General features: G+C 43.2%; 1 protein-coding gene across 7 annotated transcripts in view; it reads left to right on the top strand.

The window, feature by feature from the left end:
- The window catches only part of slc12a7b (solute carrier family 12 member 7b), a 53507-nt gene extending 31255 nt beyond the window's left edge, over positions 1-22252 (top strand). For 3 of the 7 annotated variants that reach the window (XM_070985630.1, XM_070985632.1, XM_070985635.1), the window contains exons 2-26: positions 507-601; positions 1252-1383; positions 3025-3171; positions 5979-6033; positions 6812-6942; positions 7046-7287; positions 7440-7651; positions 8478-8645; positions 9003-9101; positions 9929-9986; positions 10807-10981; positions 11070-11188; positions 11368-11466; positions 11801-11920; positions 12637-12741; positions 13222-13390; positions 14032-14227; positions 14458-14627; positions 14875-15006; positions 15200-15307; positions 15660-15776; positions 18078-18253; positions 19049-19063; positions 20220-20353; positions 20637-22252. In XM_070985630.1, coding sequence (XP_070841731.1) covers positions 507-601; positions 1252-1383; positions 3025-3171; positions 5979-6033; positions 6812-6942; positions 7046-7287; positions 7440-7651; positions 8478-8645; positions 9003-9101; positions 9929-9986; positions 10807-10981; positions 11070-11188; positions 11368-11466; positions 11801-11920; positions 12637-12741; positions 13222-13390; positions 14032-14227; positions 14458-14627; positions 14875-15006; positions 15200-15307; positions 15660-15776; positions 18078-18253; positions 19049-19063; positions 20220-20353; positions 20637-20728 — 3266 coding nt within the window. In that variant the 3' untranslated portion in view covers positions 20729-22252. The remainder of the gene's footprint in view (positions 1-506; positions 602-1251; positions 1384-3024; positions 3172-5978; positions 6034-6811; positions 6943-7045; positions 7288-7439; positions 7652-8477; positions 8646-9002; positions 9102-9928; positions 9987-10806; positions 10982-11069; positions 11189-11367; positions 11467-11800; positions 11921-12636; positions 12742-13221; positions 13391-14031; positions 14228-14457; positions 14628-14874; positions 15007-15199; positions 15308-15659; positions 15777-18077; positions 18254-19048; positions 19064-20219; positions 20354-20636) is intronic. The other 4 variants (XM_070985633.1, XM_070985636.1, XM_070985631.1 and 1 more) reach the window with 3 other exon arrangements.
- Positions 22253-25297: the final 3045 nt, after the last annotated feature.

Below are 25297 nucleotides of genomic sequence, written 5' to 3'. Positions count from 1 at the left end.
CTGGTGCTTTCAGAGTGTTTCTTTTTTTCCTTAGCTCACTTCCATAAAACGAGAATCCATTTACCTTTTAAAGTTTAGGTATGAATTATTGATGATATTATGAGAGATGCTCATCATGATCTGAATTATTAAAAATGCATAGAAAAATATAACTCCACAGTTTTCGAAGAAATGTCCTCAGCTTTGGAGGACAAAGAGTTTTTTTGGCATTTCTGTTTTATTTGTGATAGTGACCGCTGCTGAGAGACAGCTCAGGCTGGAAAAGGGTTAGCATTAGGGTGCAAAACTGTGATTGTGACATCTCTAATACAAACCCTGACAGCCTTTGCTTCAACAGCAGTGTAACACAAAGGGAGCTGCAGAAAAGGCTCGTCCTTTGAAGACACAGCTTCTTGCTAATATGTTCACAGTGAAAGCAGTGGATTTCTTTGCCAGCCACCACCCATATTTTGATTTGGTTGCATGGCTCGTTAAACCTATGCTACTTTTGTGTTGTGTTTCCACAGGTGATGGTGTCCCAAAGGAAAACAGTCCCTTTATCAACAACACAGACAATGACAAAGGCAACAGCTACGATGGCACCAACATGGCCCTTTTTGAGGTAACTGTTTTGGCAAGAGGTCATAGGCCATGAAGGAGAAACCCCAAAGTGTGGGGTAGAAGCTATAAATACATAAATATCCTTTTTAAGTAAATATTCACTGGCAGAACTATTCGTGCAGTTTTAAATTTGAGCTAGCCTACGAAGCTCAAGCCATTCATTAATGCACAGTATGCTCAAGCATCAGGGTACGCTGCGGTGAACGAAATAAATAGTGCACAAGGCGGTGAAAGTACCAATCTGGTCTGTGCTCAACAATGCGTCAATCATGAAGTTTATTTGCAATTAAATCTGGTGCATTCCTTCAAGTCGATTCAGCTGAACCTTTGCCAGGTGCTTTGCTCTGCCATTTGGCAGACCTTACCGCTCTGTGGTCACTGGCCCTTGTATGGGATCAATTAGGCACTGCGGCTTCTGAAGTTGACCCAGCCATGCTATTCTAAGATGCTTTGAACAGTTCGCTCAATATTGCACTGTTCATTTTGATCCTGGAAGAGTTTTTCTCTCTTCCTGTTGGAGAATATGCTAACTGACCACACAAAGGGCAAATTCAAGTGTTTTACAAAATCTAATATTATTTTATAGTTTAAAGTTTAAACCAATCAAAAAGATTGTTCAGCATGTTGAAACAATTCTTCACTCTCTTGCAGGAGGAGATGGACAGCAACCCCATGGTGTCATCTCTCCTCAATAAACTGGCAAACTACACCAATCTCACTCAGGGGGCCCAGGAGCATGAGGAGGCTGAGGATGATGAGGGGCCCAAGAAGAAAGCTGTTAAGGTACAGCAGAGAGCCTTGTTTCATACAGTGTCTGTATCAGAGCTGTGAGGTTGCCTCGTACAGTACAGCTGTGTACTGTACAGTTGCATATTAACAGTTCGAAGCCCACTGAACTTCATTACATAATGGGGTCTTGGACAGATGAAGCCCTTGCCATTTGTTTTATTCTCAGATCTTTCATTAGAAGTGTATGCAAACTTTAGCATCTTTAGGTAACACAAATCCAGTCAGTAAGCTTGTGTTGCTTCAGTAAAAGCTGAATAATTGCACCCTTAATGGTGAATCTTATCTCGAAACCACTCTCTCAAATCTTACCAGTGGAGTAATGGAATCTGTAGTTATAAAACAATATATACAATATAAGCAGCACTCTTATTTTGATGGCTGTAGTTGACATAGTACAGTCATTTTTGGGTTGATTGAGAGAACAGTGGTGAAAGTCCTTTAGGCAGTCCAGCACCTACTGTTTCCTGTTTATGAGTCAGCACAAGCTCTTGCGTTGGCCTTGTTCCGCAGTCCATTCGTGCTGTCTGTCCTCTACAAACATTAAATGCTCATGTTTTGGTTTCCTAGAAGAGAAAAATGAAATGTAGCCACAGTGCTGCCATGCAGCAGATACATGCTTCTGTGACCACAGCTCCAGTCCCATGCCAGTTGCTCCATCTTGTCCCCTGCATGAAAAAAGGCCTCGGGCACCTCCCATTGGCTTGCAGGGACATCTTGGTAAAGAATTAAGCTGACACCGTTGCGTCCCTCTTTGTCTGGACCAGTGGGACTCGTGCTGTCCATTTGGAGATATATGGCTAAAAAGGTAGCTGCTTGTCAGTCCGAGGTGATCGATTCAACATTCAGTGCCTTTTTGTCCGAAAAGTTTAATATATTCCTGCTGCCTGCGCCACTTTACATGCTGTTGCGAAACTGCAGTTTTGTTTTTTTGCAAGGAATGCTATCTTTTGGGGTGGAAGCAGTGAAGGATCTTCTTTACGTTTTGTGAGTGGTTACAGGATAGTACAGAGTGGTTTATGTATATAGGATGCCTGTGTCACTGAAATGTAAGTCTTATCGAACATCATCTTTAGCAGACGTTCATGTTGTGTCATGACATTGCTAACCGTGGCAGCTGTTGCTTTGCATTTTAGATGCTACCCTGTCAAAGAGATTTTGAGAGAACACAGCTTGTATTTCATTATGGAGAATGGGGAAAGTGAATCGGGACCTTCACCAGTCTCACATAGAAACACTGTGTATGTACATATGTCGATTGGATGCAGTGTTATTGTTACTGGCTGCACTGCATGTTTTTTGTCATCTTAAATAGCCACACTTCAATAGTTCATATGGTCATACTTTGTACATTGTGTTGCAACTGTGAAAAGAGATTTTCAGGATTGTATTTTTGTGGAACTAGTTTTTAGCTGAATTGACTCATACCATGTATCCAGTTCATTGTTCCCCTTTGACTTCTACTTTAAATATTCCTTCTCTCATCTTCTTCTATCCTGTCTTTTTGCTGCTCATATTTGCCAGCATTGCTGTAATCCTCAACTCATGTTCCTCTCCCATCTCCTACCCCTTTCTATCCCTGATCACCCCCCACGCACACATTAATCTCTTTTCTACTCTGTCTGTCTCCCTGTATAGAGCCCTCAGATGGGGACCTTCATGGGCGTCTACCTCCCCTGCCTCCAGAATATTCTGGGGGTCATCCTGTTTCTGAGGCTCACCTGGATTGTGGGCACTGCCGGCATCTTGGAGTCCCTGGCTATTGTCGGCTTGTGCTGCTCTTGTGTGAGTGCCCCACCCTCGTGGCCCACATGACTCACCCCTTTTTACAACGATTATGCTTTGTTCATCTCAGCCTTGAAAATGGAGATGAAAGGAAGGTTTAAACATCTGCACCTCCACTTTTCTATTAAGTGTTTATGTTTTGTTTAATGATAGAAAAGACTTTTGATGTGTATATTATCTGTCCTTCATCAGAGTTGAAGCCATTAAGAGCAATGACATGCAAGATTATGTAAGAGTGAACTCAATGTAGGCATCCAGCTCTTAGATGCATTATGAATACATTAGCACATGCCAGTAAATATGTGTCCATGTGCTGCTGGAGTGTTGTGGTGATACTGGGGGCAGATGCTGCTTCAACTTTAAATGGCAGACTAGTGCAAATGTTGGACCGACAGCAGAAATGAATGACCGGCAAGTCGATTTAGTGGCCACTGATCCCTCCTATATTTAGCCACTGTGACTCTCCATTTCCCATACACTTCCAGGTTCTAATGGTACCTGGCAGCTTGACGTGTAATCCGTCCATCTGCAAAGTGTCAGAAACATAGCGACATGCACACCCACACAGTGGCTATATTTGCCAATCCCACGGCAGACAATGGATTACTTCAGCTTAATCAGGGAAAGTACAAACAAAAACTGTCTCTGTTGAGTGCTTTTTGCCTCATAATGGAATGCTCTAATGATCATTTTCACCTAGAATATGACCAAGACTGGCAAAGTGACGACATTCCAGATGATGCCACGTCCAGATTCAAACCTGAGATGTATTCCAGTCCCTTGTAACTGAAAGAGATAAAAGCCACAAAGCCACAAAACTCAGACATCTATTTATATTTTTTTGGAATGACCAGATTGTGCATATGTTTTGTAAACGATCAGAAAAAAAAAATGTCACCCAGCACACTGCAACTGTGTTGCTATGAATTAACATCAGATTTGCAGTTATAAAAACTGTGTGCCTAGAAACACGGGGACACCATTTCATATATTACAATCTAGCTTAGTGCGTTAGCAGGGTTTACCCTCCACTGCATCGCTGCTGTTACATAATGTGACAGCCGAGCTTAGTCAAACAGATTAATGTTCGTTTTCACTGCTTCAGCCACATCTGACTTTGCACTGATGGTTCCACGTCAGCCACCTGTTTATAGGTCATATTTTGTGTGCTCTAGACTCAACACCAGTGTCTAAAAATACCCTCAGCAGAATTCGTTTGCTTGCTTTGACTGTTAATAAATGAAAGCTGTTGCCAACAGTTTCTGCTTTATTGCAGAGTAAGAATTTGTTTTTAACAATGAAAGCAAAGTGGCTCAGTGAGTGTGAGTGTCACGCTAACAAATCCGGAGTACAAACACTCATTCGCCCAGAATGCAGCGATATTTTCCATCACAACATGATTAGTCTGTTGTTTGTGCTCAGTATTGCTCAACAACGTGTATACAGTGGGTGCTGTGTGAACTGAAATGGGAATGATTTGTTTTTGATAAACAAATTGATAACTGATTCTTGAGTAATTTGGTTTTTGTATAAAGAAATTTGTCTGAAGACTGCCTTGTTCACATTGTAGTAGAGGACTGGCAGGTATATATTTGACATTACTGCAGTTACATTACTATTAGTCACTGTATTTTCTATAATACCAGTGCACTGTAATGTCTCTAATGACTAATGACTTTACAGACCACATCATCCTCACACCTGAGTAATTATTGAATGAAAATACCCAGGTCTGAGGTGCTTACTTTGAAATACCAGTGAAAAGCCACTTCTTAATGTGGACCATTAAAGACTTGCTTATGACTTATGTTAAGCCAAACATAGACATAGCTTTTTTGGTGATGACTTTGGTGATGTATTGGTTAACTTTGAGGTCCGTGGAGGAGAATTATTTTTGGTTCATGAGGATTTGCTGCAAATGTTGGTCCCTGTTCGGGCCTGAGTGGGCCTCTGGCTCTGCTTGAATTTCTTCCAGAAGCCTCTAAAGTCCACTGAGTTTCCAAAAGGCTGGTGGCTATACTGTATCACAGCTCCCGATAACATATAAGAGCTGTGTGGTCATTTCTTAGGTTTCAACACTGAGGACGTTCCTCCCAGTCACTTTGTTTTGCAGTCAATCGTTTGGTTAGTTTGCGGTCAAGACAAGCTGGTGTATAGCTGCTTAGGGTTTCAGTAGAAGCGTGAGGTAAAATTGTCAGCTAATTGGCTTTACTCCAGCTTGTCTGCCACTTTAAAACCAGAAGTCCAGCAAAGATCACAGGGTTTATCGTGGTCACGTCCTTGTCCCTGCTCCCCTCCTCCCCTCCCTCCTCCTGCCTTTGTCCTCTATCCTCTCACCTTCGGGATTTCTCCTCTCCTCTTCTTTCACCCTTTAAGTTTTAACTTTCCTGTCTTTCTCTCTTTTCTTTTCTTTGTTCCTCTTATCTTGTCCCCCTGCCCTTCTCTCTGCTCTGTCCTCTCTCTCGTCCGGAAGCACTATTAGGTAACAGGATGATGTGAATATCCTCCGCCACAATGACTGATTTCACGGAAAAGCTTGTATCCATTACCAATCCACAAGGTTTAGAGCATAAGCCCCTTAGAAGTATTTTAACAGGCTAAATGCTAGATTAGCCTCTTCAAGTGTCTTATTGTTCTGAAAACTCATGGAGTGAAGAATTGTTTGATTAAGGAAATCTGTGTCATACTTTGTTCAAAATGGGTGATAACTCACACAGACTGCCTTGTTAAGATACCACATTGAAAACTAACTGTTGTCTTTTCTTAGTCTTGTTCTGATGTTGTTTCTCACTGTTGTCTCTCCACAGACCATGCTGACAGCCATATCCATGAGTGCAATCGCTACTAATGGCGTTGTGCCAGGTAAGATAATTTGGTGCTCAAGCATAGGCAAATTTCCACAAGGGGTTTATTTTTAAGAAATTATTAAGAGATGAGTATTTCTCTTTTTATGTGTGGATGGAATGGAGTAAAAGCAATTCACAAGCTGATGTGTTGTAGCTGCAGCTGGAGTGTTGCACCTTTCTACCTACCTACCTCCTTCCTACCTTGGTAATTGATAGCAGATATTGTTGTCTGAGACTATCGGGCACATAGAAACGTTTGAGGTCCCAGGCTGGAACTAAACCATGACAGCAATTTTCCTTGTTAATCCATGGATGTATTAGAAAAGGGGCTGCACGGTGGCGCAGCAGATAGTGCACGTGCCTCACAGCAAGAAGGTTGCAGGTTCGATTCCCGGGTCGGGCCTTTCTGTGTGAAGTTTGCATGTTCTTCCCGTGCATGCGTGGGTTCTCTCCGGGCACTCCGGCTTCCTCCCACAGACCAAAAACATGCTCATTAGGTTGATTGGTGACTCTAAATTGCCCCTAGGTGTGAGTGTGAATGTGAATGGTGTGTGTATGTGCCCTGCGACTGACTGGCGACCGGTCCAGGGTGTACCCCGCCTCTCGCCCGTTGACAGCCGAGATAGGCTCCGGCCCCCCCGCGACCCCGAAAGGGATAAGCGGCATAGAAAATGGATGCATGTATTAGAAAATGTGCAAGCTCTCCTTAGTTCCTGGAAAGCTGACTTCAGAGAAGTTAGTTTCCCTTTTCTCATAAAACTCTCTCCCGCTATGCTTCTCCCTTTTTCTCCCAGCTGGAGGTTCCTACTATATGATTTCCAGATCTCTTGGCCCAGAGTTTGGTGGAGCTGTAGGACTCTGCTTCTACCTGGGCACAACCTTTGCTGGCTCCATGTACATCCTGGGTACTATAGAGATTCTGCTGGTGAGTGGACTACTTCTATGAAGTGGCTACTTTCTGTCTGTCCACCATGTGTACATTTTACTTGCATATTCTTTATTTTTCTATCTTGTCTCTCCCCATGCAGACCTACATCGTGCCTAAAGCAGCCATCTTTGTGGCAGAGAAAAAGGAGGATGAGGCAGGTGCCCTGCTAAATAACATGCGTGTTTATGGCACATGCTGCCTAGCGCTGATGGCCGTGGTGGTCTTTGTAGGGGTGAAATATGTCAACAAGCTGGCGCTGGTCTTCCTGGCCTGCGTCATTCTCTCCATCCTTGCCATCTATGCTGGAGTCATCAAGACGATCTTTGAGCCACCAGACTTTCCGTGAGTCCAGTAAACGATAACCTCCCAAGCTAATAAAGTAGATTTATCAGCCAGCTGTATTGGCTAATGCAAATTTCATTACAATGTGCGGTGGTAGTATTTTTAGCAGTTTTGTGTCATTTTAAAATCTTGTCCTCTCTACTTCCACACAGTGTTTGCATGTTGGGGAATCGCACTCTGCAGAACCACAACTTTGACCGCTGTCTTAAGACGGAGGTTATAGACAACGTGACGGTCCCTACCAAGCTGTGGAAGCTGTTCTGTGATGGACCTGAGCTCAATGCCACCTGCAACGACTTTTTTGTCAACAACAATGTGACCAGCTTGCAGGGCATCCCCGGACTGACCAGCGGAGTCATTTCAGGTTCAAACACAGATATTCTTCTGGAGGTTTTAGTAGTATTCTAAAAGATAAAAGGAAAGGCAAGGCCAATGCTAAATACTAACATGTCAGTAGGAATTTACGCATAGGCTGTGAGGTTTTATTAAATACAAAGCAAACTCAGAACATTCCTTACATTATGTAACTGCTGGCCTTGACAAACTAGTATTACTGCAAACCTTGGGCACAAATGCATTCCTGTCATATTTCTTGTGAGGCATCTGGGGAAAGTATGTGCAGGAGTGATTTTGTATGCTCTGTCCATCTCCACGCTTATACATTAATGAAAACATACCCAAGAATGTCATGTCTCCATAGTCTGCCAATAGATCTGCCTAAGTCTTGGTCATGGTCCTTTAATTATGTGTATGTTTTGCTACAGTGTTTGTGACTTGTTGGATTTCTCTTTATTTCTCTGCTTGGGTCAGCTGGCACAAAAAATGCTTTTGACTGCCAACAGCTAGTGTTTCCAAATCCATAGTCTGCTTTGTCTCTGCAACCAGTGGCCTAACTACTGTCTCGCGTCTCATTGGTCAAGTCTCCGTTACTGTTTCAGGTCCACAAAGCTTAATTGGCTTCTTTAAAACATGCTTCAGCCTCTGGCTGCAGGCAGTGTTTTATTTCTGTGGCTTTGTCTCACAGTGCATCGTCATTTCTAGGCAGTTTTTATTTTAACATTTTACCTTTCAGTCTCTGTGCAGAAGGCACATTTTGGGTGAATTATATAATGCTTGACATAGTGCTTTGTGCAGTGCATGCTCTTTGTTGTTTGGAGTCTAATTACTCTGTTTTTTTTTTTCTCTTGTAGAAAATATGTGGTCAGACTATGGCCCTCTGGGTATGTTGGTAGAAAGCAAGACGTTGTCATCTGTTGGGGGAAGTGACCCCGCCCAGGACATCTACATGCCCTATGTGGTCAATGACATCACCACCTTCTTCACTCTGCTAGTCGGCATCTACTTCCCCTCTGTCACTGGTGAGACTATGAAAAAAGCGACACACCCAGACACATTAGAATGTAGGAAATATTTGTGCAGCATATAGGGCTGGGTACTGAACTTTCATGGCAGTGACCGTATTACTTGTCATTCAGTACCAAATTTTGATACCTGAGGAGTAAACCTCATTAGTGAAGCAGCAAGAATGCAGCATGCTTGTACCAAGATCTAATATAAATCATTCAGCAATCAGTCTTGATTGGTATCAGTACCAGTACAGAACAGCTTTGGGTGAAACCCAGGGTTAGGGTTTTTAACTTCCATTATGGTTGAAATTGCAGAGAATAGACTTTTGTTTCACATTTCATTTTCTGTTGTACTCCTTATCCTCGCAGGTATCATGGCTGGCTCAAACCGCTCAGGTGACTTGAGGGATGCCCAGAAGTCCATCCCCATTGGGACCATCCTGGCTATCGTTACCACCTCCATCATCTGTATCCTCAAAATTTCTTCCTGAAACTGATACCAAAACTGCAGTCACATGGCTGCAACTGAAGATTTAAAAATGTTTTTCTAGCTTCATCAGCAAGTTTTGCATTGATGCAAGGTTATCCCTCTCGCGATCACTCTAGCCACAGGTGCCAGGTTTAAAGGTTGTTGGCAGGAATATATTCTGTATACTGTTAATAACCGTCACATTCATTTATATGCTGATGATACAATCTTGTATGCCACTGGTCCATCTCTCACTGCTGTGATAAAATCACTTCAACATAGTTTTCTGGAATTACTGCAGGCTTTTATTAACCACAGTCATTCATTTCATTAAATGCTGTCAAGGTTAAATCTGTGTGGTTCAGTCAGAAGGGTGCTATGCTACCTTCCATCTTGGGCATTTGCACTAGAGATGGAACCATCCTAGAGGTGGTTATGGTTTATAAATACTGAGCAATCTGGCTAGATAGTGAATCTCTTTCACTCACCATGTCATCATGTTGTAGTTGAAGGTCAACACAAAACTTGGTTTTCTTCATAGAAATCGTTCCTCTTTTACATTTGCTGCCAAACACATGATTGTTCAAATGACCATACTTCCCTTGTTTGATTAAGAGGGTTAAATTTTTAGATTGGCTTGCAAAGGAACACTTAGAAAGCTTGACACAGTTGTATCATTGTGTTGTCCAATTTAATACAAATGCCTTCTGTATTCTCTGGTCTGATGGCCCTCTCTGCACACTTTTTGTAACGTACGTTAGTTTATGCTTATTTATAAAGCTCTTCTTGAATACTCTCATTTACTCTCCTGACCAGTGCTTCCCAGACATCACCTGTGTGGTGCTATTTGGTGCCTGCATTGAGGGAGTTCTGCTTCGAGACAAGTAAGAGATTACCACAAGGTTATCCTGTAAAATGCTGTACACATGTACACTGAATGGATATGTTTTTAGGAAAGGGATCAAAAGAAAGGTTAGATTTTGTTCCCCTTTTCTTTTCTCTTTAAGTGTCATCTCTCAAAGGCTCCCAGGACTCATCTCTAATTAAAAAGTGTAACTTTTATATTTTATAACACATCAAAGATCAAAAGTACATTTCATCTCAAAAAGTGCTTTCTATTCAAGCATGTGGACCCACCATGTATTTTAAATCCAAGACAGATCAACAAGTGTTTACTGTACAAGTCAATAAAGAATTGCTTCAATTAGGAATAAACACATCTTTTGTTTTACTGAGAATAATGAAACTTGTATTTAGCATATTTTCTTTCCTCAAAGGATGAGACTGCTGTTATTTTTTGACTTAGCTAGGGGCAACAAATCCCATGAAAAGACCAATACCAACAGTGCTTTAGTTCATCTCTCAGTACTTTCACATCTCTCCAGCCTCTCTGTGGTTCTCAGCCCCTGCCTGAGGCCTGTCTTTAAAAACTACTTTCTGCCGAGGTAACATCACTGGACAGCATCAGCTAAAAACAAACTGCCTGTGTTCATGCTTATGAAAGAAACAGTGCAACCAGTATTACTGTTTCATGTGTTTTTAACAGTATTTAGAGAATGATGGAGCTCCATGGCACTGAGGAAAAGATTTATCACACACGCACACAAAACTTGTTGAAATTGTGTTGATATACCTACATGTTATACGGCTGAATACATAAATATGGTCCAACTGACGTATGTGATATTGTGTTTTGTATTGCAGGTTTGGTGACTCAGTGAAAGGGAACCTTGTCATTGGCACACTATCCTGGCCCTCACCCTGGGTTATTGTGATTGGCTCATTCTTCTCCTGCTGTGGGGCTGGCCTCCAGAGTTTGACCGGTGCCCCACGCCTGCTGCAGGCCATCGCACGAGACGGCATCGTTCCTTTCTTACAGGTTAGACACTCGCAGCGCAAATACAGTCAAAGCTGTCTTCATCCTCGTGTGTTTACCTTCGATTTTCACACCTGGCTGTGTGTGTTAGGTGTTCGGTCATGGGAAAGCTAACGGAGAACCTACCTGGGCTCTGCTGTTGACTGCCGGGATCTGTGAGATCGGCATCCTCATCGCTTCCCTCGACGCTGTGGCTCCTATTCTCTCCATGTCAGTATCTGTTTGCGTAGTCATATCGCTTTATTTTCTTTCCATAAAATCAAATCACCAGATAAAGTCTGTAATCCCTCAAGTATTTGGCATCTTAAAGCCACTTACAGTTGGTCATAAAGTGGAGATTTAGATGATAAGTGGGTATTATAGCATGACTTATTGTATTCCTTCAACAGGTTTTTCCTCATGTGCTACCTGTTTGTCAACCTGGCTTGTGCTGTTCAGACCCTGCTGCGGACGCCCAACTGGAGACCACGGTTCAAATACTACCACTGGTGAGTGATCAAGGGCATTGGTTCTGTCTGTGTGTGAGGCCGTCCTTACGAACATGCTAACACACTGAAACACCTTCACAACCACAGACACACCTGTTCAGTGTGCTTTGTGGGATGATGGCCTTAACTGAGATTACTTCCACTACAGAGGTTGAGGACAATACAGGACAGCGCTATTGTTCACAGCAGATTTCATCATTTTTCTGGAGTTCTACGCTGTCCAGTCCAGTCTACATTTCCATGAATGTGCACAAAACCTCTAACAGCTGTTCTGTAGATGTATGGGTATATTGTTAATGAACTCGAGCAGTGAAGTGTGTGTTTTCTCCTCCAGGGCTCTGTCCTTCCTGGGAATGAGCTTGTGCCTTGCTCTCATGTTCATCTCCTCCTGGTATTATGCGATTGTGGCCATGGCCATTGCAAGCTGTATCTACAAATACATCGAGTACAGAGGGTGAGAATGACTTTGTACTTTGTTTTTTCTAATGTAAGTAATGTTGTTCATAGGTTTCCAACAGATCTGTGACAAAGACAGATAATCTGAGACTGAACAGAAAGGGGAGCGAAAGTAAATGTACAAAACTGATTGTATACAGAATATATGCTTTAAGATACACGCATGTGATCAGACGTCTTGACATTTATTTCTATATCAAAAAATTCTGACTGTTGAGAAATGCAGCTTTATATACAGAAACACTGATTCAAGAAACCCCCTTCATTATTTGCAAGTATGCATTTCAGGATCATCCACTTCTATTCAAAAGGAGCTCACTGTTGTACAGCTCTTCTCAGCCAGTGAAGACAGTGTAATCCTTTAAAATAATAAATTGTAATCTGTTTAAAATCGCAAAAATGGAGATGTATAGTGATCATCTCAATTACCAGAAACCTTCTTGAGTTGTACCATATCCAACTGTGACTGCCAGGCCTGCTGAGCCTTTTAACAAAAGAGCATTAGTAGGTATAATTTTACTGATATATGTTCTCACAGACTCAAAGGAACGGGACTGAATCAGCAAAACACACAAGAAATCCTTTAAATCACACCAGACAGGTGTGGAAACAGTGTAGGACTGTTGAGATCCAACCACTCCTATTAGTTTTTAATCATTCTGTGTTTCTTCTCATGTTTTTGCTGCTTCTTGCTGTTTCATTTGTTGGCTTCAGTGCGGAGAAGGAGTGGGGAGACGGCATCCGTGGCCTGTCTCTCAATGCAGCACGCTACGCCCTCATTCGCCTTGAGGAAGCTCCACCACACACTAAGAACTGGAGGTACAATATATATATATATATATGTATAGTGTGTGTGTTTCACATGGACGTGATTCCAGCTGAAATAGTGCCACCTGTCACTGCTGTGGTGGTGAAAAGCGAGACAGGAATAGACACAGAGGCTGCATTTGATTAATCTCCTGGTCCTCTACCTAATCTGACAGAAAAGGCTGATGAGCCTTCATAATGTACTGAGGCCTGCACTGGCTGACCTCACAGACCGCCTGTCCAAAAATCAAACAAGGTTCATTTACTTCCTTGGCATGTGAAGTTGTGGATTCTCCTCTAAGGGATGTGATGTTTCCAGTTATACACATGGTTCTCATTGAAAGTAACCGCTGTCTGGCTCTCCTCTGTTAAACCCATGTACTGTAAGACTATAAGGTCCCTGCACCAGTTAAGGTCTCGGCACCCCTCCACCTTGCATAATAACGCAGTCTGACTTTGTCTCCCCTCTCCTTTTTCTCTTGATGTATCAAGGCCTCAGTTGTTGGTGCTCCTGAATCTGGACTCAGATCAAGGAGTCAAACACCCTCGTCTGCTGTCCCTCACCACTCAGCTGAAAGCAGGGAAAGGCTTGACGATAGTGGGAAATGTCTTAGAGGGAACTTATCTCACTAAAGAGGCAGAGGCCAAGAGGGCTGAGCAGGTATAGTGGAAATGCATACATTGACAGACACATGCAAATTACAAATGCAGGCACAATAATTTTGCCATTTATACTATATGTTTATATATGTTATATGTTGCCGCAACTCTGCACTCCCCGTACAACCCTGCTCTACCAAAAGTGGGCACAGCTGTCGATAAAATACCAAATGTCTTATGTTTATACTGCCTCATTTATTGCATCGTTCTTTTTGGGCTGGACCCACAAACAAATCTCTTTCAATCAGGATTTACAGTTAGACAGTTTTACCCCTGAACTGCAGTTGAACTCTGCCATCTACTGGCCAAACTGAACAAGTCATTGAATTCTTCTCTGCAGTCTGATTTGACTGTGTCCTCAAAAGCATTTTTAATCGGTGGATTACGTTTTCTCCAAAGCAATCATGTGCAGAGGCTGAATGCTAGATTACATGGACTGCTGTATTCATAGGCATTGTTTAGACCCATTCATGGGCATGTCCTGGATGGATGCTAATGGGAGTGCTGAACGTTAATTCTGAGGTGCAGGTTAAGCTCTGTCAAGGATCAGTATTATCAAATTCCAGTAGCCATGGCATCTTTCAGAAAGACGCTACATCTTTCATGCTTTATTTTTGCTGTTCTTCTGTCTTCCCTGTCCAGAACATTAAGTCGTCCATGTCAACAGAGAGAACAAAAGGCTTTTGCCATGTTGTGGTGTCCTCAAACCTCAGAGATGGCTTCTCCCACCTCATCCAGTCTGCCGGGCTGGGGGGCATGAAGCACAACACGGTTCTAATGGCCTGGCCCGGGACCTGGAGGCAGTCCAATGACCCGCAGTCATGGAAGAATTTCATAGGTACAGAGTGGGAGACAGTTCAAAGTAGACAGCAGACATAGGCATGCAAATGCAAAATCAGATATCAGAAAGTTACGTCCAAATGCATCGGATGTGTTCTTCAAAATGCACAATGATAATCTATGTCTCTGATAATCTTACAATGCAACGACAATGTCTCTTAGACAACTCATGCCGATTAATACCCCATGTCTCTCGTAGACTCTCACTCTCTTCCTCTTTCCATGCAGAGACAGTGCGGGAGACCACAGCAGCCCATCATGCCTTGCTTGTGGCTAAGAATGTAGACAGCTTCCCCACTAACCAGGACCGCCTGGGGGAGGGCACCATTGATGTGTGGTGGGTGGTCCACGATGGAGGCATGCTGATGTTGCTGCCCTTCCTGCTGCGACAGCACAAGGTTGGTGTATCTTTGTGTGACATCCAAATTTTTCATTCATCTCTTCATACTCATTACCCTCTTTCATACTCCCCTACCTGTGCATCTATCCGTGAATTCTCCCTCTTTGACGCTGACATCACTTTCGTCCCTCCTCCCCTCCCCTCGGTCCTGCTTTACCTCACTAATCCATCCATCTACCTCTGACTGATGCTGACTTATTTTTCCATTTGACCTCCTTCCATAACAACTGTCTTCCCTCCTAAAGGTGTGGAGAAAGTGTAAGATGCGTATCTTCACTGTGGCCCAGATGGACGACAACAGTATCCAAATGAAGAAAGATCTCCAGATGTTCCTTTACCACCTGCGACTGGATGCAGAGGTGGAAGTGGTGGAGATGGTGAGCCTTTGTTTGATAGCAGAGCACCGCATTGCATCCTGCAACGGTAGCGATGTGTCACTGTGCTGGAATCAGGTTGATAGTCCACTGATACAGTGCCTTCATACATTGAGGAACCCAGAACCAAAACAGGAAGTATTCTTTTGCTCCATGTCTCATATTGATGACGGTGTTTCTGTCTTCTCCTGTGCAGCATGATAATGACATCTCCGCCTTCACCTATGAGAAGACGCTGGTGATGGAGCAGAGGTCTCAGATGCTGAAACAGATGCAGCTTTCCAGGACCGAGAGGGAGAGAGAGGTAATGTACACTTCATCTACCTGAACACAATCCTGCACTCACAGATGCTTTGTCTCTGTAGTTGCATTCCAGTTCAGCAGAAGAGAATGCAATATCTTTCAAGTGTGTCTTAGATTAGATACTAATAATCATTTTTCTCCCCATTAGTGTGTTAGTGGTATCATTGCAATCTATTAATATCGTACAAGTCAGATTATACAGAATGTAAAAGAAGCTCTTCGGGTTGTTTCATAGTTCAGTCATTGGTATTAGTAACAGTATTGTCATTAAGTCTGGCCTGCCGCTGCGTTGTATGACAATCGGCCACTTTCCTTGTTCATCTGCCATCGCCTCTGTGGGCCATGCTGCTCAGATTCAGAGTATCACTGATGAATCGCGTAGCTCAATCCGGAGGAAGAACCAGGGCGCTGCCCAGAGCTCGAACCTCACCCAGCAGTCCTCAATGATGGAGGACACTCAGGAGGATGAGGTAGCCCATTTTGTCAACCCACTGTCCCTCACTGTTAGACTCACAGGCCTGTCTTCACAAAGCCGGATCTTTGGCTGCAGTTGTCTGTTTCAATGTCTTTTCTCATCATGGTTTCAAATCAGCTGATGTCTATGCAGTATAATCAATTCATAGATGAGAGTGAAAGATGGAGTAGTAATACTGCATGGGATCGAAATTTGTAGTAGGAAATGCATATTCAGACTGATAAAAAGATATTTGATGTAGAGTAGAGGTGCTAATTAAGAATCGGTTTAGCTTTATGATCATGTATGGAAAGATCAAGCTCTTGTTTGTTGTTAATTGAAAAACTTGCAAAAAAAAAAAAAAGAGAGTTGGAGTGAGTGTCAGCACTGTAGGTTAGGCCTGTGCCTGAAGTGTTTCTTTCTTTGATAATCCATTGTGCTTTTTAATCCACTCACTGTGGGCTTATCCACACCATCAGCTCATGGCTGACTTACCATGTTCACACTATATCGTACTTGGTCAGGGTCTTTAGATGATGTTACATCAGAGCTAAAGCTGCACCAGAGCAGCTCCAGCTAGCCAAAACCAGTTGATCCACATAGAATGCACCAGTGTGATGTCACAGTCAGCCCAGGACTACAAGGCAGTTATTGTAGCACTGTAAAATCTGATAAGTGCCATTAGCCCGTTTGGGGAAGGTCACTGGCAAAACAAGCTTGTGAATAGCTCAGAAAGAGAAGCTGGTTCCTGATTACAGATAGCATCCATCTTGTACAATCTGACAGTTTAACTCGTAGTCCAGACAACACTAGTGCTGCTTATTTTGTCATCAAGAGCTGCTTTGTGAATATCAGCCAGTTGCACCCTAGAACTGCTGCCTGACATCCCATTACCTCCATGATCCCGCCTCATCCCCACCTCCCCAAAACAAAAGCAGAAAGAGTGGACAGTGTTGTCACAGAAACAAGGAAATTGTGTTTGGCTTTTGAACAGAAATAAAAATCCTCCTTCCTTTATCCTGATATCCTGATCTTAATAGCTTTGAAACATTTTTGTCAGCTTCACTTGCACCGCAGGCTCAGATCTGCTTCCTTGTTCTTCGAGCTGAATGCTAATGTTGGCATGCTAACACAGAGTCAGCGCAGCTAGACTGTACAGCCAGATGAAGGCTGTGCCTGAGGCTGACTTATTTCATAAATGGCCACTGTGCAGAGGATAAATTCATTAGATGGAGGTACAGCTACAACCTAATGGCGGTTCTATCCAGGCTGCAGACCCAAGAGTGGTTCTGACTTGACAATACTGTGCTCTCTTTCCTCGCTCACACCTGGAACCAGTGTTCATACTTGACTCTCACAACTAGACGTCAACGAGCAGAGGAATACCTTTCGGAAAGTGAACACCCATCCTTCGAAAAAGACCACAAAGCCTCCCAGCTACATGTATTTGAAAACAATTTATGACATTAGAATATTTTAATCAAGAAGCCCTGGATGTGTAACATGTCATCCTGCTGTTTTATGAAGATACATGATGCATTTATCAAATATCAGCTGGTCCCAATGAACACAGGTCATCATCCATATCTGTATGATGACAGATGATACCCATGATGCATTGTTATCCTCTGTCATTGGCTGTGCTTATGTAACTGTTGACAGTCTACTCTAGCTCAGAAGTGAGGAAAGCTGTTGTCAAACGATATTATACTCTGATGATATGTGTTCATCCTGCTCTGCTGAGCTGTACTGCGCTGCACCGTCCCCGCAACATAGGCTTATAGACTTACTTTATGTTTATTGAAGTGACGTATTTTGAGCAGGTGTCATCATCTCTGGAGGCCCTGCATCCAATTTGAACACTTGGTTGACTTCATACACCTTCCTAGCCTGGTTCATTTCCACCACCACTGCTCTTTTATTGTCAGTCACCCATACATGTTGTGTTTCAGTCTTTGTTGGGACCTTCAGCCTGCCCGCAGAAATATGGTCTTGTGATGCCTATTGTGTGTTTGTTCTTTAATGATCTGTGTGTGTGTTGAACAGGTTTGTGTTGTTCCCATTTTTCTCCAGCATGGTTTCACTTAACTTTCATCAGCTTGTACAAAGAAAGTTTCCCTTCTTCCCAGTTTGTAATTGTCCACCTTCCCCAATTTTTTTTTGCCTTTTTTGGCTTTCTTTTCTCTTCGTGGCATTACGTTGGACTGTGAAACCTACTTGTCGTCACCTTTCCTTGTTTAGATCTCTCGTGTTCACTGTGTTTCATCTCGTCTTTCCCCTGAAATACCTCTCACCCTCCTCTCTCCCTCCTCTCCAGGCCCAGCTCATCCACGACAGGAACACAGCGTCCCACGCCACCATAAACGACAAGACCGAAAGTGGGCCCGAGCGGGTCCACATGACCTGGACTAAGGACAAGCTCTTCACAGAGCGGAATCGCAACCGCGAGTGCAACGCTAACGTGGCTGTGCGTGACCTGTTCAACATGAAACCGTAAGTATCTGCTTGTTTGAATAAAAAACAATGTTTTTACATTTGTGGCGTCAGAGCTAAAAGAAGGAAGTTTCGTCCTGTAGATCTGTGAATTTAAGGTCCATTCCCAAATTAGACAAGTGTCCATTCTACTGTACACGCTACTGAAAAACACTGTCGTTGTTGCATGTGCCTTGTGAGAGACATTTGCACCATTTTGAAACACTTTGAAGTTTGAAAGTATCTGAAGAGTAAACAGCACATACAGCAGAGACAATACTTCAGGATGGTGCCAACGCCTCAGTGCGGGAGGACAGCATGTGTAGATGTGGTAGCAGTAGTGAAGAGGCTGACGGGGTGAAATGGGACTGTCTGCATGGCGTGTGCATTCAGGCTGCATTTGGTGTGTGTGCGCATGTGTGTACACTTTAGCCATTTCAGTCTTAGTGCATGGCCAGACCACGCAGACCATGTGCACACCTAGACTAACACCCTCTCATCCCATACTGTCCATACAATCAGTGTGTGGACGTCAACAGGTGTGTCCCAGACCAGTCCACTTCTATTGGCTTATGAAGTTTGTGATTCAAGTGTCACAGGACAGGAAGAAACAGAGGCCGCTCTTTCACAAAGCCTCGCTATACACATCAAACGGCCCTGTGTCACTTTTTGGGGTTTACCAGGGTCACCTTCGGGTGTCACGGCAAGCCGTTGGGGACAGTTGGAAGCATGCAGTGTGGTGGAGAGAGCTGGAGAGCCGATGTAGAAAGCATCTAAGCCTATTTCTGTTGTTCTATCCCATTTTTCTCCTTCTAGAGAGTGGGAGAGTCTGTAAGTCGCATTCTCTTTGCCCTGGGCTGTATGTGTGTGCTGCTGCTGTGGTGACTGTAGCTTTGTTCAGCGTCCTCCAGCTCATGTGCTCGTACCTCTTTGTATGCGTGCCTGTGTCCGTGTTTGCGTCTCCCAATGTGCATGGACTTCCTGTTCCAGCATCAAACAGGACTTTAGTGGAAAAGCCTCTATTCATTTCATTTGCATGTAATATTTAAAGACATTCTTTGTACGCATGAGCAAATTTGTGCTTTCCATTTGCATTTTGGTACTGAGCGAATCCAAAATTAGTATATAATTATAAACATTGCATTTGGTTATTATTGGAATATAAATGTTTGTCTTGTGAAATACAGTGGAAAGCAGAATTTTGTGAAATCGTCTTGTTCTTCTCCTTAAAGTAATTTGGCTTCTGGCAGTGGACGTCATGTGCTTGATTGCTTTGTGATCTAACATTGTGAAGGTGATGATAAAGAGGCAACATTTGACAGTGATGACTATCCATAAACAGGACATAATCAGTTTGAAAGAGTACAGCATGCACAATTGGCGATGACGAACGAACTAAACAATAATAACATGACATCATGGTGGACTCCAGGGTGTCCTACTGCATGTCCCTTTTGTCTGAAAATGCTGTCTCTTTATGTGGAATATGCTTCAGTCCCTTCACCATGTTTTCTCACTTGTGTTTGAGGCTAACATACAGACTGCTTTTACTAAAATGCAACTTTTCTTTTTGAAAAAATGTCATTCATATAATGTGCTGTACTGGTGAAGCTGTTTTCTCTGGAAGTACACAGTGTGTTAGTAATGTCAGGAAAACAACCTGTTGCATTAGTTTTTCCGTTGTATAACGCTGTAAACAAGAGGCTCCTGAAAAAGAGAGCTTGTTCTCAGTGAGTTTTCTGGCTTTATTAGAAATGAAGGTTATTTATTTAAAGAGCAGGGCGTAAGCAAAGGATTTTCCAGTGTGCAGCTCCTGTTTTACTCAGGGAGTGCTGCCATATTGCCACAATAGGCCTTTTCATAGAAGATATTCTGATATGTGACAGTACAAAAAGCACAAGGAAGTGTAGGGTTTAGTTTAGTTTAGTCTGCTTTTTAATGCTTTCTTCAGTGCTGCCTTTTCTCACTGGCCTTCTTATCAAACCAGCAACCAGTCGAATGTTCGTCGGATGCACACAGCTGTCAAGCTGAACGAGGTGGTGGTCAACAAGTCGCAGGGAGCTCACCTGGTTCTGCTCAACATGCCCGGTCCACCGAAGAACAGAGGAGGAGACGAGAACTGTATCCTTAAAGCAGCTGTGGTCACTATTTTATTCTAACAATCTATCAAATGACAGTGAAAGCAGTGTGAAAGGGGTCATGTGTCACTACTGAGAGTTTATTGGGCTTCATAGTGAGGTTCAGCTCTTTGTTTAGTTGCTTTAGCAGCTGTTTACAGTGGAAAGGTTTCTTCAACCCACCGTGCGCTGCATGTTCAACAGCTAGCTGGTGAACACGGTGGAGCCAGTTGGTGGAGACCAAAACAGATCTAAAGGCTTTTCGACCTTGACTGCTCTCTTCTCAGACATGGAGTTCCTGGAGGTTCTCCTCGAGGGTTTGAACCGGGTCCTCCTGGTGCGAGGCGGCGGCCGTGAAGTCATCACCATCTACTCTTAAGAAAAACTCTCATGCCCCACCCTGCACACATGGGCTCTTGCCATGGATATTGGTCACCGGGCATTTCGGGGGAAGAAGCCTAATTTGGTTTTTATGAAGGGGCAGGGGTTGTTGGAAGGCGGGACCACTTGTGATTGACAGATGTCCAAAGGACCTCAGGATGAAGGAAACAGTTGGGTTGAATCAGATGACTGGCTGAGAGTACGAGTGCAGTGTGTGTCCACGCTGGGCCACAGTACCCCTGCACATGGAAGATAGAGCATAGAGACACTTTATATTGTTCATTTAACTCTGGAAATGTTGTTATGTCCTCTTACATTTTCATATTCTTTCCCTGTTGTGTCGATGTTGTCAAGTTACTGGCGCTCACCGTGTAAAGATATGCAAGGAAGTGAATGTGGTCTGTTGATTTGAACCTCATAGTCTTTGGTGTTGTCCGATGTGCTCGACTCTGGGAGGCGTTCGCTGGACCTGAGAAAAACATGCACAGAGAGGCTTTGAACTCAGTGTAGAGAGGTCACTCATAAAATACTTAATTTCGGTGATCTGTATGATCTGCATCACCGTGTGTACTAAATGTGTTCATTCTTTTAAGAAGGTCAGACTGGAGAGCCCGTCTCGAGTTGAAAGATCCTCCTTAAAGCAGCATTTCTAGTTGTAGTGTTCTGTGATTGGTTGTTGGCCTTGTCAGTGATTTAGTGAAGGACTGGCCGGGAGGATGTTGAGCGTGCACCAGATGTTGAATCACCTTCGTTTAGGTGTGTGGGAGCGTTTCAGATATCAGGTACTGACACGATCATTGGTCAACATTTCCGACCCTCGAAGAACGCTATTGTTTTAATAGGGAAAATAGCCATAGATAGTATTGTAGCACCCTTTGTAACATATTAAATGCACATGTATACATATTTATGGTGTCTGAAGTAGTGTTCAGTTGGGAACAACTATAGATTTTTTTAATCCGAGGCCTGTTTGACAGTGTGCAGTAGGCTGATGAAGTGTCAGATTGACTAATTGGTTCGCACATTAAATCTTTAATTTGCCTTCAGAAGGATTGGCATTTAACAAAGTATCCTTTTCAAAATGTGAAACTGACACGCGAATCAGTGTAATTCCACCCATAACGACGTAATTACACCCCTGTTGACTTTGCACTACCGATCTTTCAGCACTTCATTCTTTGCGCACTCTCACCTGGTTGTATCACCTACAGCGACGTCGGTCAATCCGCCTCTGCACTCTCCTCACAGGTGGAGTGAGATACTGATAAATGAGCTCATGAAAAAGGATGCAGACACCAAGTAATTCCACACTATGTAATACTCATGTTTCAATGTTGTTTTTATAATATTTTACTAAGCATAAAATCTTTAGGCTTTGAGTCCCAGACTGAGTAGATGACGTCTAATGAGCATGTGTAGGAGAAAAAGTGCCAAAATGACTACAAAAGAAACTGTGGAAGTATTCAGAATGAGTCTTAGGATTTTTGATCTTTGGAAACCCCCCCCACCCCCCACCCCCCCGAAAAAAAAAAAACTCTTTTTATGATAGAGCACTTCATCCCTGCCAGAATTCAAGTTCTGCATTTCAATAAATGAGCGAGTGTAACTGCAATTTCTTGGGAATTTCAAGCTAACGTGGTGCAAAAAGAAGGACTTTTGTCAAAGAAGGAGAACCCATTCAACCCTTTCTCACGTTGTACCTCCACAGTTTCTTTTTCAAATTAGCTGCGCAGTATTTTGTAAAGCCGAAAGTCATGTTTTCCTGCTGTTCTTTGCAGGGGAATGAGAACTTCTGCTTGTCAGTTATGAAACATCCATGTTTTTTTGTTTTTTTTTCTGTGTTTTGTTCGGTTGATGTAAGCTTGTGCAACTACATAGTTATGGTCTCTGTAGTGTTTGTTACATTATAATTGATCTTCTAAGTGTTAATTTTCAGTGTTTTTTTTTTTTAATGGAAGGAGGCAGACAGAGGTGGTATGTGTGCGTGAAGACGGCAGCGCTTGTCAGCTTTTTGTGTGTTTTGTACAAACCCATCAGAAACACAACATGCAGGACACACAGAACTGAAACCCCCTCAGGATGCAGTGGCACCCTGGACTGAAGGTGTGAAGAAGCTGGATGAAGCCACCGGGGTACAAATGAATGGTTTAAAAGACTGTCACTATATGAAGTTCACCTTTCAGTTTCCTTGTTCAGTTTAGCCACCAAAGACGAAACTTAACTCTGTATAAATACACTTAAAATTGTCTAGTTTGAAGAAGTTTGAAACAGCGAAAGTTGTAAAGATAAATTATTAAAGACGTTTCCTTTGTTTTTAATTTGGTTACTGAGCTGAATAGCAGTAGGTGTGCGGAGAGAAAACATGAACCCTTAAGCAGAAGATGCTCAATGAAAAGAAGCTCCTGGAGGTAAACAGGATTGTCAGCAGTGTGCGTTTCACAGCGCTCGTGTTTGAGGTGGCTGGAGAAAGTTATCTACCTCAAGGTGTCACTGAGGCTCGGCTGAAGAAATGAAAACGTGTTCCATCGCATCTCTCTTTCACAACTGATGTTACGTGTGGACTCCTGAAAGCAAAAAAGACTCTGTTATGTGAGAGGACCAGCAGAATTGTGGGCATGTGTGTGAGTGTGTGTGTGTGTGTGTGTGTGTGTGTGTGTGTGTGTGTGTGTGTGTGTGTGTGTGTGTGTGTGTGTGTGTGTGTGTGTGTGTGTGTGTGTGTGTGTGTGTGTGTGTGTGTGTGAGTGTGTGTTCCTGTGCATACCGCTGTGAGATGAAGCTGTTTGTGTTTCTGCTGTTGTCTGGCCAGCTGGGAGGCCTCACAGGCTGGGACAGGAAGTCACTTGTGGGCACACATATAGAAGAAGGTAGCCCTGTAAATTGTATTTGTGCCTCTCTGAGTAATTATTAAAAGTGCTGAAATAAACCTGAACTTGACTGTGTCCTGATTCTAGTCACACAGAAGTCAGCATGCTAACACGTTTGCATTGCAACGTTAACATGCTGGTGGTTAGCAAGTGTAATGTTTACCATATTCACCATCTTTGTTCAGCATGTTAGCATGCTAACATGTTTGCTAGTTAGCGCTAAAGACACTGCAGCAGAGGCTGATGATCAGTTTTGCAGTTATTTGGTCATAAACTAATAACTGAACAAATTACTATTAAAATCTAGGGGAAAAGCCAGACGATCACCAAAATTATTCATCCTAATAACCATCACTATGAATATTTCTAATAAAAATTCATGGCAGTCTAACCATTTTTAGTTTGAGACAAAGTGGTGTAAACACATTGGACACTGCAAGTCCAAGTGCCCACTCTGAGCATCAGGGTCCCTGCAAAGGATTGTTTAGAAAAACCTCAATTCTAATACACAGGATTACATGTGTTTCATTTTCTCTAATATTTGCTTCTTTCTTGTGGAAAAACTGCAGTTTTACCCCTGTGCAGAATCTGAAATGATTGATATGAAACAGTCTGAGACATGACATGCAGCCTTTGAGGAGAGGTCACAGGGAGATGTAGCTTAACATTAAGGGCTCACAAGCAAAAAGCTGTAGATCCTCATTAGAGTTTCACTGCTTTGCAGACTTCAACTCCTGTTGAACAAAACTGAGAATCTTTAAGAAACGGAGTGAAGGTGTGATGCTGCTCCATCTGTCCCCTAGAGGGCAGCCTTGCCTTCCCTTGCTTCATGCTGCAGCTTGATGGCAGCCACTCAGAGATTTATCTCTGAGCCAAATCAAGCACAGCCACATTTTTGTATCAGATGCATCTAACTGTACATGCTTGTCAACACAGTTCACTGGCCTGTACTGGTCCACCCACACTGTCTGTCTCTTCAGCAGGCTGTCGAAGCATCATCCAGCCCCTCTGCTGCGGGAGGTGTTCGCCTCCTCCTGCCCCATCTGCACCTCCCCTTCTATCTAACTGGACAATCTGCTATCCAGCACCAGCAGGCCTGACACCGACTGGTCACATGCTCTGTCTCACACAAACAGCCATACCAACATCTGATTCAATTAGAGCGTGACCATGAAAGAGAAAAAGAGGGAGAGCAAAGCAGAGGCTACGTTAGAACATGATGCCTTTCATGTTGACAGGATTCATAGTTCAGTTCTGTTGGCCTGCACATGTTACCGTCATTATCAGCGCCCATGCATATGAACTCATTGTGTGTGCTGCAGATAAAAGCTCTGACTCCTTTTAAAAGCTAATAGTCGCTCCTGGTCTTAGCATAAGCTGCATAGCTGTAACTTACTGTAACTTAAGGAGGAAGTTATGTATTGCAGATTGCAACAAAGTGCTGAACCTGAATCCTGTTGCTAAATAATCTAGTGTTCAGAAAGGCTTCAGCTGCTGGTTTCTTTGATTTCAGCCAGGAAATGCACACACAAGCACATTCTGCCAGCATTTTTCTGATGAGCACACCCTTGAGCTTTAGCCTTGACTGACCTTTAACCTCCTGCAGCCTCACAATCTGTCAGTCCAGAGTTCTGTCTCTCTCCTCTGTTTGATCTGTGCATTGTTGACCAAATCAATAGGAAGGCTGCAGCACGAGCACGACC

Source organism: Chaetodon trifascialis, chromosome 18 (genome assembly GCF_039877785.1).
Source record: "Chaetodon trifascialis isolate fChaTrf1 chromosome 18, fChaTrf1.hap1, whole genome shotgun sequence".
In the NCBI taxonomy this organism is placed as follows: Eukaryota; Metazoa; Chordata; class Actinopteri; order Chaetodontiformes; family Chaetodontidae; genus Chaetodon; species Chaetodon trifascialis.
This window is presented reverse-complemented; position numbering and strand designations above follow the sequence as displayed.